At 41.8% G+C, this 12,672-nt stretch overlaps 1 protein-coding gene across 1 annotated transcript; it reads right to left on the reverse strand.

The window, feature by feature from the left end:
* Positions 1 to 5,206: 5,206 nt before the first annotated feature.
* LOC118419791 (heart- and neural crest derivatives-expressed protein 2-like) lies at positions 5,207 to 10,512 on the reverse strand. Its single transcript, XM_035826390.1, has 2 exons — positions 9,250 to 10,512; positions 5,207 to 6,401 (listed from the first exon to the last, which is right to left on the reverse strand). Exons 1-2 carry the CDS (start codon positions 9,859 to 9,861, stop codon positions 6,306 to 6,308), a joined length of 708 nt encoding a protein of 235 aa, XP_035682283.1. The 5' UTR covers positions 9,862 to 10,512; the 3' UTR covers positions 5,207 to 6,305.
* Between the last annotated feature and the right edge of the window lie 2,160 nt (positions 10,513 to 12,672).

The raw sequence follows: 12,672 nt of genomic DNA on the forward strand, positions 1-12,672 counted from the left end.
CTTCGTGAGATCCTCCGCGACAACCGTAATTTTCCCGTCTTAGATATTGTTCCCATATGACCTCAAGTAGCCTTATCTTTTATTATGAGTGAATCGTATGTACATTGTTCATGTATGGCTTGTATATGTGTTCCTGCGTGTCTTGTTGTTGTCCTGTTAAGTTGTTGAAAAGACCACAGGAAGAATATTTACAATATACTTGTATATTATGCTAAATGTGGATCTGAATAAAGTCAAAGTTCCCAGCCAATGGCTTCAGCTATCATCCACCATCCTACCATGAAATGTACAAGCGGCGGAGTGATCTTGTAACTTCACTGTAAATCACGAGGATTATACGCGGAGTGACCTTTTTATTGCAGCAATAAAAGTTAATGCGTGGAAATCCGCTGAATTAGTAATAACTTATCGCTTTTCTTTTCTACGTTATTACGTTTCATCGCTGACACACCGCATAAGAGTCACCATTGACAGCTCGCTAGTCGTGAAAATGACTGTTTCGACTAAACCACCTCAATATTTCCGATGTTTTGCCATTAATTTATCAAGTACAAACGCCTGTCTGTCCTAGACATTGTTACATGACGAAGCGCTATATAGGCTTACCGCGGGAGAAATTTGACCATGGCCGTGAGGCGATGTTAAGATCAGGTCAGCAACGTCTCAGGCGAACAAGATCCTGCCCCAATTAAGGGCCAACAAGTTCCAGACAACTGGTCAAAAAGGTATAAACTAGGTAAAGAAAACGGCTACATTGCGATTTCCTTTTACATTTCAATTGTGAAAAACATTCTGAAATCTGAAATTTACGAACCCGAACCTTGGCTAACATGCATTCACTTTTCCACATGAAAAGTCAGGAAACGTCATTCATAATCATAAGCATACATATAGCTTCATTGTTTATGTAAACCGCTAAACCAACCAAAAATCAACAAACCAAGTCGTGTAGGTGAAAACATATTCTTTTTGAAAACATACACTCTGTGGCCTAAGGCGATAATGAATGAATGAAGAACTTTACTAAACATTTTGCCCAACCGAGCTAAGTACAGGTCACAACAGAGACAGAACATACGTACATAATAGTATCATAAACCTAGTCTAACATTGAAGTTCGGCTTCTTCTCGCTTCTTGCCTGATGCAGTGATGATGATGAAATTTCTGTTGACGATGTCCACTAACGGTTAGTATTGTTTCTAGCCGAAAAGGCACATTGCCTTGCCTGATGTTATTGTTTATTTGCGAGCCCATCGCGGGACATACCAGAGCAAAAAGCCCTGGCACCGGGCTGGGATCGGGGCCGGAGATAAGCCGCCGGCGCGAGGCCGCGCCTGATACCTCGGTTATTACCGACATGTTGGCCCGCCGCTCAGGAATCCATGCTCCGCTACACTATCTGTGTTGGGTTACCGGCCGCAATTCATCATTCCAGACTTCTCTCGCCTCGCTTGGCGACATTGATATTAAAGGGTCCATTTTGTAATGGTTTCTCAAACTCAGCGGACCTTGTGCAGTTCACAGACACCGAAAGTATGATGTAAAAATATGCTGAAAAGAGGCTGTACAAATCATTTACATGAAGTTTTTTGTCGAGAATATTCTAAATTTTTCAGCTAAAATATTATTGGATCTATAGGGCCGCAAGTCCTCATCCCAGACTTTTCTCGCCTCGCTTGGCGACATTGATAACATTGAAGAGGGTCTATTTTGTAATGGCTTCACAAACTCAGTGGACAGTTTATTTCTATTTTTTGCACAGTTCACAAACATCGAAAGTATCATGCAAAAATAAACTGAAAAGAGGCTGTACACGTCATATACATGAGGGTTGTCGAGATTATTCTCAATTTTTCGGCCAAAATGTTATACATGTATCATATCATATCACATATCTATAGGACTTTGAACATTGCGTGTGCTATAATAGTGCTATGGTTCAATACATGTATTATATGGATATACAATGTAGCTGACAGTTATAGATTGAAAAATTTATTTTGTAATATTACGTTTTCATCAAAATAACTCTAATCTTTTCCCTATTATACATTTACAGATGTAAGAACCAAAGTGTGCACACATCGATGTGGAGAGAGAATCCAATGCAATTTTCGGTGAGTTCGTTTTGATAGACCGTCTCAAGATCTATGTAGTTCGTTCTGGGTCTGGGAGGGAATCTGGAGATGGTTAGTATGTAACGTTTCTGGTTCTCCCAATTGTCATCATCGTTGATTGTAACCTTAATCAAACTGAGAAGTTATAAAGAGTACCACGAATATTTGCTTGTGCTAGTATCATTTCAATAGTTAAAAATTAAACTTATCATAAAGGCTATTTTCTATAATTTTGCCCCACTCAAAAGTCTGTTCTGTGGAATCTCATTTTGTGTGTCTCAGATATTGGGTATTGTAGACTGTTGACTACATTTGTGTAAATGTATGTAATACATCCTAGAATACTTCTCTTGTTTGTTAGTTTTCTTGGGATCAAAAACAGTATGCTTGTAATTTGTTTTTTTTTTTAGAATAAAAATTATAGCAATATGAATGAAGGCGTCCATTCTATGAGTCGATGTACCTGTACTTTGCGTTAAGCTAGGACCCGATCACATTCTTTGTACGATCGTAGTACAATAGCAAACCGAGGGCAATCTTGAGATGGTCGAGCATGAATCGTGCAAACTTAAGCTGTTTTGTTGCCGAGTAAGTTCTTTGTATGCGCTTGGTTCTGTCACAAGCTGTTTGAAAATCAGTTTGAATATCAAAATCGTGCGATGAGCTACCATATGAATGTGACCGCACCATAGCAAGAAAACTTGGGGAAACCCGTGAAAAAACTAGGTTTATGTCAGTTTTAAAACTGTTCGCCACTGGGGCACGGAGTATTTGGATACATCGGATGGCCCACTATCTCCCTTATCTATTTTCTCTGAAGATTTACTACATTGCGTGCATGAAGATGCACACTGACGTCATCTTAACGGTGTAAACAGCCGCGTCAACAGTAAACAAAATCTCTCAAACGTCGCCGCAAGACTCATCAATCCCCCGTCTGAAGCGTCCTAGACGTAAACTGAAGGGAGCCACCACCTAACATTGTCTGGCGTGCCCTGTCAACATTACTGCAATGTAGCCGGAAAAGCCCTACAGTAAAATATGACAAGCAGGAAAACACATTCTTAGGGGACATGTTAAAAGAGAACCTCGCATATATACGTCCGTTTCAGTAAAAAAAAAAACGTTGCAGAACTGTGTTGCTGTAGGAAAATAGCGTCTTTTCTTGTGTAACGTTATCTTTCTAATAATGAACCTTAATTTTTGGAAACACGCTTGAAATGTTTGATTTAATGTTCGGCGACAATTTGCACTCATGATATTCAGAGTAGCGGTTGACCACGACTCATAAAATGACTTTGGGCACAAGCTGTTTTTGCTGTTGTAAGACGACCAACACAGAGCATACAGAGTAGAACATTCACCTACTAAAAACCGACAATTTGTACAATCTTAGTCCATATTTCCGCGCTGAACTCACTTGACATACGAATCTGAGCCGCAATCCACCTTTTATGCACTATACACTTAGTAAAGGTCTCAGTGCATGTCGAAATCAGGCCTTCATAGCCTAGCTAAGCTGAGCCTCTTACCACTGACTACATTCCAAAGCCTCTTTATACAGTAGGTTTAACCCTGCTACCCCCAAATTGTTTGTCTTGTTAGGGAAACTGTGTCTAACATGAGCCAAGTGTTTGTTGATTCTAACTCCCCCTGCGAAAACACCTGTAACCTATGGAGCCTTGGTTGTGCGGTACATACTACTGGTGGCACAAACGGGCTATGAAGACTCTTTCTACCTTCAAATTGTCTGTCTTATTGGGGAAACTGTGTCTAATGAGCAAATTGTTTGTTGATTCTAACTGTCCCTGCAAAAATACTTGTCACCTATGGAGCCTTGGCTCAGCAGTGCGGTACATATCGGTGACCTGGCGACAAAACGGGCCATCAATTCTCAAGATATACTCATGTCTTTCTACGAATGTGTAACGTTACAAAGATATCGACAATAAATCTACATTTATGTCATCCCTGCTTCATATTTTGGAACCATACATATTTGCATGCCTTTAACGTTATAAATGTTTAATATCGCCAATCTTGGTACATTAGACGCAATTTCAAAAGGAATTTGTGTTTGTGACGGTCGATGCGCCTTCCCATAAAAACAGGTTAATCATGCTATTCCTCCGTGGTTTGGTCTAGATCGTAAGTCAATTTGGGAATACTGATAGTCCTTATTGGATTGTAAACCCCTGTACTTCACCCGTACAACCTTTTAGCATTATCTACTATCGATCTAGATTAGAAAAAGATGATCAATTAGCCTAACACTGGCGGTCCCTTTGGAATAACTCTTATTACACTGGTTGATGTAAATTAAAGCTCGATTTCATATTTAGAATTGGAAACTCATTGAGTGCCACACAGTGTCTGTATTGTGAAAGAAGTGAAAGAAGTTGTAGATTGTGACTGTATTTTGGACTGGCCAGCGGTTGTATGGGTTAGTTTGGCCGCAGTACAAAATTACAAAACGTTTTAGGGCATGGTATTCTTACTCCGGACAATCGCAAGAAAAGATCCCCAACCAAAGAAAGGAATATAAAGCTACAGACCAACTTTGTAATACAAAGCAGAATGAAATATTTAAAACAACCATTTTCCACTCCAGTAATAAGTCAGCTAGCAAGTAAAAAAGAGTAATGATTCAATTTGATCACGATTAAAAATTTTCCAAGTAGTAAATTTGCACGAAAATTTGACTTCTTCATGTAGCAAGTTCACTACAGTAGAGCCTCAACCCCGCAGCACATGGCTCCATACAAAAGGCGGACGAACAATGGAGCGCACAGTTGGGAGATAAAAATGTCTTCCCTGCAGCTAATGTGTATGATAGTAATCTCGACTCTCGTCTGAACCAAACAAAGGGAAGAGCTCAGCCATTGAGCCCGCACTCGCATTCACTCTCAGAGGTCAAGGCACGAAAAACGACCAGAGTAACGAATCACAACATACACTCGTTTTCCCGCCATTTTTCCTCTCACAGAGAAACACAGTAGCTTGTAGTTTGTCTGTATACCTTGAGGTGCTTGAAACCTACGTGTATTCACCTTGAGGGAAGCAACACAAAAGACACACTTGACAGAAATCAGAATGAAACATCTCAGCGTGTATTTTGTCGTGACAGTCAGATAAAAAGCAGTAGGTTAAAAATGCAGGAGATTCAACAATACAAAGCTCGCATGTGTAAGTACAAAACAAATGCTCGGTAGCCTGTTGACATTTTCTAATGTTTCACAGTTTTGTTTCAACTTTACAAAAGCGTTGGAGCAAAGCACTAAGCTCAACTTAATGCCAAGGAGTTCAAACTTGCGAGAAAATAGACGCTACCTAATAAACTATAAAGAGTATGACACTAACTATAACATCGCATTTTTGTGAAGCAAAAAGTAAACATTTGGCTTTTCACAATCGTCGGTCGTCAAATAAATACTATAAATCTGTACATATATTTTGTAAACACTTCATAGTAAACAACTCTAATCTTACTAAATGCCTATATTTTTTACACAAAGAAAAGTACAAAAATAGGACTTTCATGTATCTTTCCACAGTTCCAAAATGGCAAAAAAGTTGGTCATGGTATATAAAAGGTTAACTGTAAAATAATCCTGGAAATGTATGCAGATATCGTGTTCCTAGACTGAGACTAAAACAAGGCTAGCCGAAAGAGTCTTGGCGGAATAAAACTGATTCGATATTCTCTCTGTTTTCCGTGCTATATAGATACGTATCATTTCTATACATGTTTCGGGCGAGGTGTTTTGTGTCTTCGTAGAAAAAAAGCATCGTTATCCCACGTCTGTCTAGTTCCACAGAAATGCTTTTAGCTTTTTCGACGTTTCGGAAGGAGACAAAATGGGTTTCTAGTGTAAGTCTTTATCTACGGGAAACGCTTCTGGCTACACACTACGGAAAAACGTTCTTACCACGGAAGCAGTCTTTCACTTCGATCGGACTGTGAGGTCTTTTCTCTCTACATATCCGCTAGCTTGTTCTCTCCTTTCCATCCGACGTTACTTACTAACTTTCCACTCCTTGTGTCGGTGATGTAGTTGAAGCTTCTAGAAGACGTTTATCCTTCCTTCTTCAAGGCCAGCTTGGATCGTAAGATGTAAAGCAGTTCTTGTAGTTTTCAGGTAGACGAAGCAGGTGTGGGGATATATATTATACAAGTCCGTTTTTCCTCAAGGCTTGAGTTCCAGCGCCCAAACGTGCTGCGGCCATCCCGTCCTCCCCTTCGACTTCTTCTCGCTCTTGATACTAGATTGAAGGATGGAACCCTGTGGAGAAAAAAGTGATTCTCTTTAGACGATCCTTGGAAGGTGCATTGAAGGGAAGTAGTTCGTAAGCTAATTTGCGTGGCTGTGGCGCAACCACAAAGGTGAATCGATAATGACTGCAGAAGAGGGCTTCATCAGGCAGTGAGGCGGCAAGGAAAATACATGGACATCACTTCATTTTAACAAGTGTAAGAGTCGCCTGTAACCAATCTAGTTTGTCTGTATGTTTTTCTTGTCCACACATAACTCGCACCAATTAAGAAATATTACTTACATGTACTTAACAAGCTAGGTCTAAAAGTATTCAAATTTTCTGGAGGCATGCTGTAAGGTTTTCTTGCTCCAAAGCAATATTAACTTTATGCTTGATATGCAATGTAACTTAGTATTGTCAATAGCCACTGGATTTTCCTTTCTGGATATTAAAGCTAGAGAAAAGCAATATAAATATTTGAGGTTAAAAAGAGACATCCAGAAATGTAAGTTAGCACATTTGGCTATCTGTGTTCCACATCTCTATCTGGGGGGATTACTGAACCATTCTGGTACTTTCTTAGAAATTTCACGGTATTTGGGCGATCCTTCTTCTTTTTCTTAAGAAGATTTAGAAGGTGTCTTACATGACTTAATAAGTAGCGATGTGAATGGGGATGTTGGCAGTTTTGGATTTGTGCTAAGTAAGAGATTGACTGAATGATAAAACTGTGGACAAGGATAAGTAGGAAACAATTCTTCAATGTAGTGTTCACTGTTCTTCACAGACATGCTCACGTAACACGGACATGAGTTAGAATCCTAGTCTAAAGAAAACAAGATTTCAACAGTCTTAATCCTAATAGACAATCGTGTGCAATAAGGTCTTTGTTACATTCACTATTGTCTATTGTTTTGAATGATTCTGAGAATACATGTGGTCAGTTTTATCACCTACATTTGTCATTTCTCTCCGTATCTTTCTCAGACAGATATGACCAACGATATAACTTGTTCAAGATGCTGCAAAGGTTTTAAATATGAAATCAAATTTTTTGCGAAGTTCACGCTTATGAAACGCATAGCTATTATATTCACACAGGCTGTGTGTTGCACAAACAGTGAACTTTCTCAGTTAAATGACTGATGCTATCAGAACCAGCGGGGAATCCAAAGCAAAAGATAAACAAAACAAGTCTCAAATCGTGTGTGGCTTCTCGTCAGTATCCCTTCTGGGCGGGGAAGTTGTTTCCACCGCCGCCCCACACCGACGCAAGCTCCCCTAATATCTCCACGTCTTGGCATGCCACCATTTTTTATTACAACGCACCGCTAGCAAACCCGCAAGGAACTGACATACTTCAACTAGCCCTAGTACCGCATGCCAACGTCAAAAAATAAAGAAAAAAAGAAAATGACGTGTTCAAATCGCAACAATATTTCAAACGTGAACGTTCTTAAATAAGGTGCTATCTTCAGTCAATCTATCTGAAAAGAATTAACTGCTTGTGATTAGAGGCGTCTCCACTATCAGTGGGTCTCCATTGAAAGATGGCTGCCAAAGTCCACCATATGTTCCCCCTCTCGTTTACTCACTGTATGATATTACAGTTCCGCTATCCCGGCGGATTCGGACTATCTACGGCATAATCCCGCACACTAAGAACCAATTAGTACAATTTCTGTAATCTAGGAACAGCGAAAAATTAATGTTAGAAATGACTTTGCTCTTACGACGTTATCTTGCACAGTGCATACAAGTGTAAGCTTTCTTGCGTATCTAGACTAGAATCTTTTTTGTCCATTGAAGCTCACAGTTGGACATCTGAACGTTTCAACATATACAATTGTGTATTGTTTTGTTTTGGTTTTCAAAACGGATACACAAAATATGTTTTAAACGTCATCAACACAGAATTTCATAACATATCAACCTGGTGAAAAATTATGATGGCCTTCTATGACAGGATAGTGTTTAGTAAAATGGCCAAAAGAATCCCTCACGTAAGCTTATAGAACATACTGTAGTTTTAGTTGTTAAAAAGGTGTACATTATACAGTACATAGTATTTGTAAGGTTCACAATAGGTATGAAGCTTTGTCCACTTTTCCCGGAATACCTGGTAGAGGTATGGAACAAGCCCTCTCAGTTCGAGAGCAGGTTTATCATCATATAACTCTCATTCAAACAGGCTTAACATTACATACACATGGCTTCCTATTGCTAAAGGTTTCACTATCTTTTGTTTTGGGAGGACGGACATTTTTGTGGCTTCTTGTGCAATTTGCCATGCTGCCATTAGAGGATGCCATGCGGGTTAGAACATACACCCACCATAAGTGCACACCCAAAAAGTCGTCCGAAACCGGTGCAGTGCCAGACATCGCTAGTGTTTTTCTCAGAAAGGACAGTTCGACAATTTTCTTTGTGAATAGACAGTTGTTAATGCTCCTAAATCCTCGTCATAAAACCGACGTTTTATTAAATGTGGAAGTTGTAAAGCATTTGTGCTTGTTTATTGAAAAAATACGGCTCTTTAGCCGTGGGGTATGAGTCACCTTCAGTGTGCATGTGTGACGACACACACCGACATGCTGCCTCTGTTTACATTTACCGGTCAGCCCACAAGTACTCTCTACAACTCAATATCACGGATAAAACAACAACTAATGCATGATGTCTTTGTAATATTCTTTGTAGGAGAATTTCAGAAACTTGTGCGTTTTCTGTTCTTAGTGCTGTGGTGGAAAAAATGTCAAAATTCAGACCTGTATTATCAAAATACTAGTATCTGTCTGGTATTTAGAAAGTATGTCTATTTTTCGGACAGTAGGAGGAGGTAGATTGTTAGGGTATAAAGGTGTTCAAACTTACCATGTCTTCTCGTCTGCTGTCGTCACGTGAGTCCATCTTTTTTAGGTCGGCCTGGAAGCCCGACGGGCCCGCAGCATCGCCGCTGCCCGTCCCCTGGCCCTCCGGCTTGTTTAGAACGTCCATGAGGTAGGCTATGTAAGACGTCGCTAGCCTTAGCGTCTTGATTTTAGAGAGTTTTGTGTCAGCTGGAACATTGGGGATGCGATCTCTGAGTTCTGCGAAGGCAGAGTTGATACTCTGCGTTCTTCTGCGTTCCTTCTTGTTGGCGGATCCTCGGGGACGTTTGAGCGGCGCCCCGTGGTGGTGCACCCCGTTCAGGTGGTGGTGGAACCCGTTGGGCGGGGGGAACGTCTCGTGCCCCCGATGGTGGCGAGTGGGATAGTCCGGTGGACTGACGGACGGGCTGGACATGGGGCTGTAGCCGTTGACGGAGTACTGATCGGGCGACATGGGAGGCAGTTCGGTCTGCGCGAAGGCCCATCCCGTGTAGGTGTAAGGGGAGTCCTCGGGTCGGCAGGGCCCGGGCGGGAAGGCGGGGTACGGCTCGTGGTGGTGGTGGTGGTGGTGAGGCGCCGTCACGGGATGGATCGCGTAACCTCCTACTAGACTCATCGTGCTTATCCAAGGACTAAGCACCTCAAAGAGAACTCCAACAGCTCTATTCTCCCCTGTATTTCAAGATTAAGATATCTGCAACAACTGCGCATCGACTTGAAGTGGGAAAAGTCGTTTGGTACAACGTGAAGGAGATGATGATGAGGAGATCGTCGCGCACGTCCTGACTCCAGGCTAGTCTCTCCACTGGTACTGTTGGGATGGTGGCAGGTCCGGACTGACTCAACAACAGAATCCCCCAGCGTCGGCGAACGGAACTGCAGCGTCAGGACAGGTCGATCACCATTTGCAGTAGTAGTAGTAGTATCTAAACCGAGACGGAGAGGATACTTTAAATATGGTCGGAACGCGTGGTCAGACAACAGGAGGTGCTCACTCTTAGCCTCTCTCGACCCCGACTGGGGCTGACGGCGCGCTGACGTGTTTTATAGGCGGGGGGATGTGCGAGAGGGGCAGGGCCGGGTCATGCCGCCGTGTGACTGACGACCTGCGATGACGCCGTCTCCTCCATGTCGCCGGCCAGCAGACTCACGCGAAAGAACCCGGATGCACCGAAGCGCCGCCATGCCACGGAGTTGAAAACTAAAAAAGGGTCCGTTGCAAAAGTTTCGTGTCTTTCCCCTGTAATTTGTCGCCTCCGAAAACACCGGTCACTGAACAAACTGAACCAACTGGCGGCAAGTGTTTCCTTTAATTTTGTAACTAGCTTCTTTGAGAAGCCGTCGCCGGTTTACCGGGTGTCTTTAAAATAATTGATTTAATTTCCAATTTCAATTGACGAGAGGACAGGTGGGAAAGATCTAAAACAAAGTGTCTAATGATATAAAACACTAATGATAGAACTGTGGATCCGTTATTTCCAAAAGCTCGGAGAAAGATTTAGGGATGTTGCCAAAGCTGTCCGAGCGCTGTTTTTTTTCTTTGTGGACTGCCTTGACAAAAGAACAAGTTTGTTGGAAAACATGGAATAGGATACGGTTTTTAATGACTTCACTGCCTAGTGGGACGTAGCAATCATACTCTGATGATATGAAATGATTTTGGTAACGATTGAAGTTGAACTTTCAGCTAAGAGGCTAAATCAATTTCCCCACTTAAATCTAAACCAACAATTACGTGCATTAGCGCCGGATAATAATGACAGGCGGCGTCAACCCTCGCCATTGGCGACCGGCGCCCCGCCCCTTGTTTACGCTTGGGCCCACTTCGCACTGGAACACCAACGACCGAGCTTGTTTACTTTAGCAATTGTGCCCAGTGCATTGGAGGGTTGGCGCGTACCCGTGGGTGGCTGGCGGGGGGTGAGTTGTAGATCGCCGCCCCTAGCGCCACTAGTATAAACTGTGCGGGCTTTATCATCGTCGGAATCAGAGGAACCCAATTAGAGACCGAGTTCCCTCTGCAATCTGGGGACGGGGAGTTTTTTTCTTGCGGCAAATCCTATCAAATCAAATCCCGTAACAGGATTATAAGGATAGAATCTAGACCACAATGAAAAATTGTGCTTTTAAATTCAAATAATAAAGATTACTGTTTTATTTGTTGTAAACAACTTCTACTGTGCATTTATCTTTACACATAATATGTCGTACGGATATCCTCGATTAAGGATATGGTCGTCGTAGCTACTTTCTGGTCATTTTCACAAGAAAGTAGTACTGTACTAGCGTTAGTATAGCAACCATACCTACTCATCAATTGACTTCTTTTTCCCGCAGCTTTTGCACTACTATGGTGTAGAAAATGAAGTGTATGGGCGTTTTTCAATCGTTTCTTTGAACAAAATATTTTGGCAGCATGCCAGGGCTGCAGTGACGTCAACAGAAGCTTGGCACGACGTTTTCTTCACATTTTACATTTACTATTTTTTTCTCAAAACACAAGAAAGGACAAAATCTACCAGAATGATGTAGGTTTGTATTCGAAGTTAAAAACAAGACTCAAGCCTCTTTGATATGGTAAACACCCTAAACGACCCGCCAATTATCCATTTTAGAATGTCGCGCCTATCATAACATTTTTGACACTAAGCCTTCAAATTCCTTTCATGAAAAAACGACAAATCTCTTTGACATGCCCATCACAGCTATGCATGTGTCTAGTACTGGTCTGACTCTGTCCAAAACACCTTGCGTCTAACAAAGTAACGCCTGGATGCAAACACGAAAGACCGCATCTTAATGAAAAGTATATGTGCAAAGATTTTTTCCTCGAGCTCTACATTTGAGAGGAAGATTGCGTACAAATTTGAACTAAACAAGCCAATGTGTCGACCGGTCCCTGTACTGTCGCCACTTCTTAATTGTATAATTGAATTGTGTGTGCCGTCGCCTCAAACTACACCCGTCTAAGGTTCCGCCAATTTCGGACGGCTACGATAATCATTTCACGATGTGGTACGAAGCGCCCATACAATTTAGCTGGAGACACTCTGAAGATTTCCGAAATAAGATTTAAAAAACAAGCAAGCAAACCTATTAGCAATTTCTTGGTTAAGTCTTTTTCGTCAAAGACGGGACATAAAAGGGACGAAATGATTTTTTCTTCAATCAGGGCAAAGACAGGAGTAACCTGGTCGACCCCAGACACCGGGGCTTCACAGAGAACGTATCGGCCCCGCGGTGTAACTCTACCCGAAGGGAGTCAGGGGTTAGGCCGGTACATGCTAGGGACGCCGCTCTTTCGTCATTTCAAACAAAATAACTCCACATGTTCCTGAACTATTGCTTAAACCACGTACAGCAATTAAGGTCCAAGAAACACTACTTGTATTTCTTACCAAAATCATAGATGTTTTTTTCTACCTCG

This window comes from Branchiostoma floridae, chromosome 7 (genome assembly GCF_000003815.2).
Source record: "Branchiostoma floridae strain S238N-H82 chromosome 7, Bfl_VNyyK, whole genome shotgun sequence".
Taxonomy (NCBI): Eukaryota; Metazoa; Chordata; class Leptocardii; order Amphioxiformes; family Branchiostomatidae; genus Branchiostoma; species Branchiostoma floridae.

Excerpts from the sequence above, each read along its gene's own strand:
- LOC118419791 (XM_035826390.1), bottom strand. The coding sequence starts at position 9,861 with ATGAGTCTAGTAGGAGGTTACGCGATCCATCCCGTGACGGCGCCTCAC. Across the intron at positions 6,402-9,249 it reads ACAGCAGACGAGAAGACATG|GGTTCCATCCTTCAATCTAG; the intron begins GTAAGTTTGAAC and ends TTTTCTCCACAG.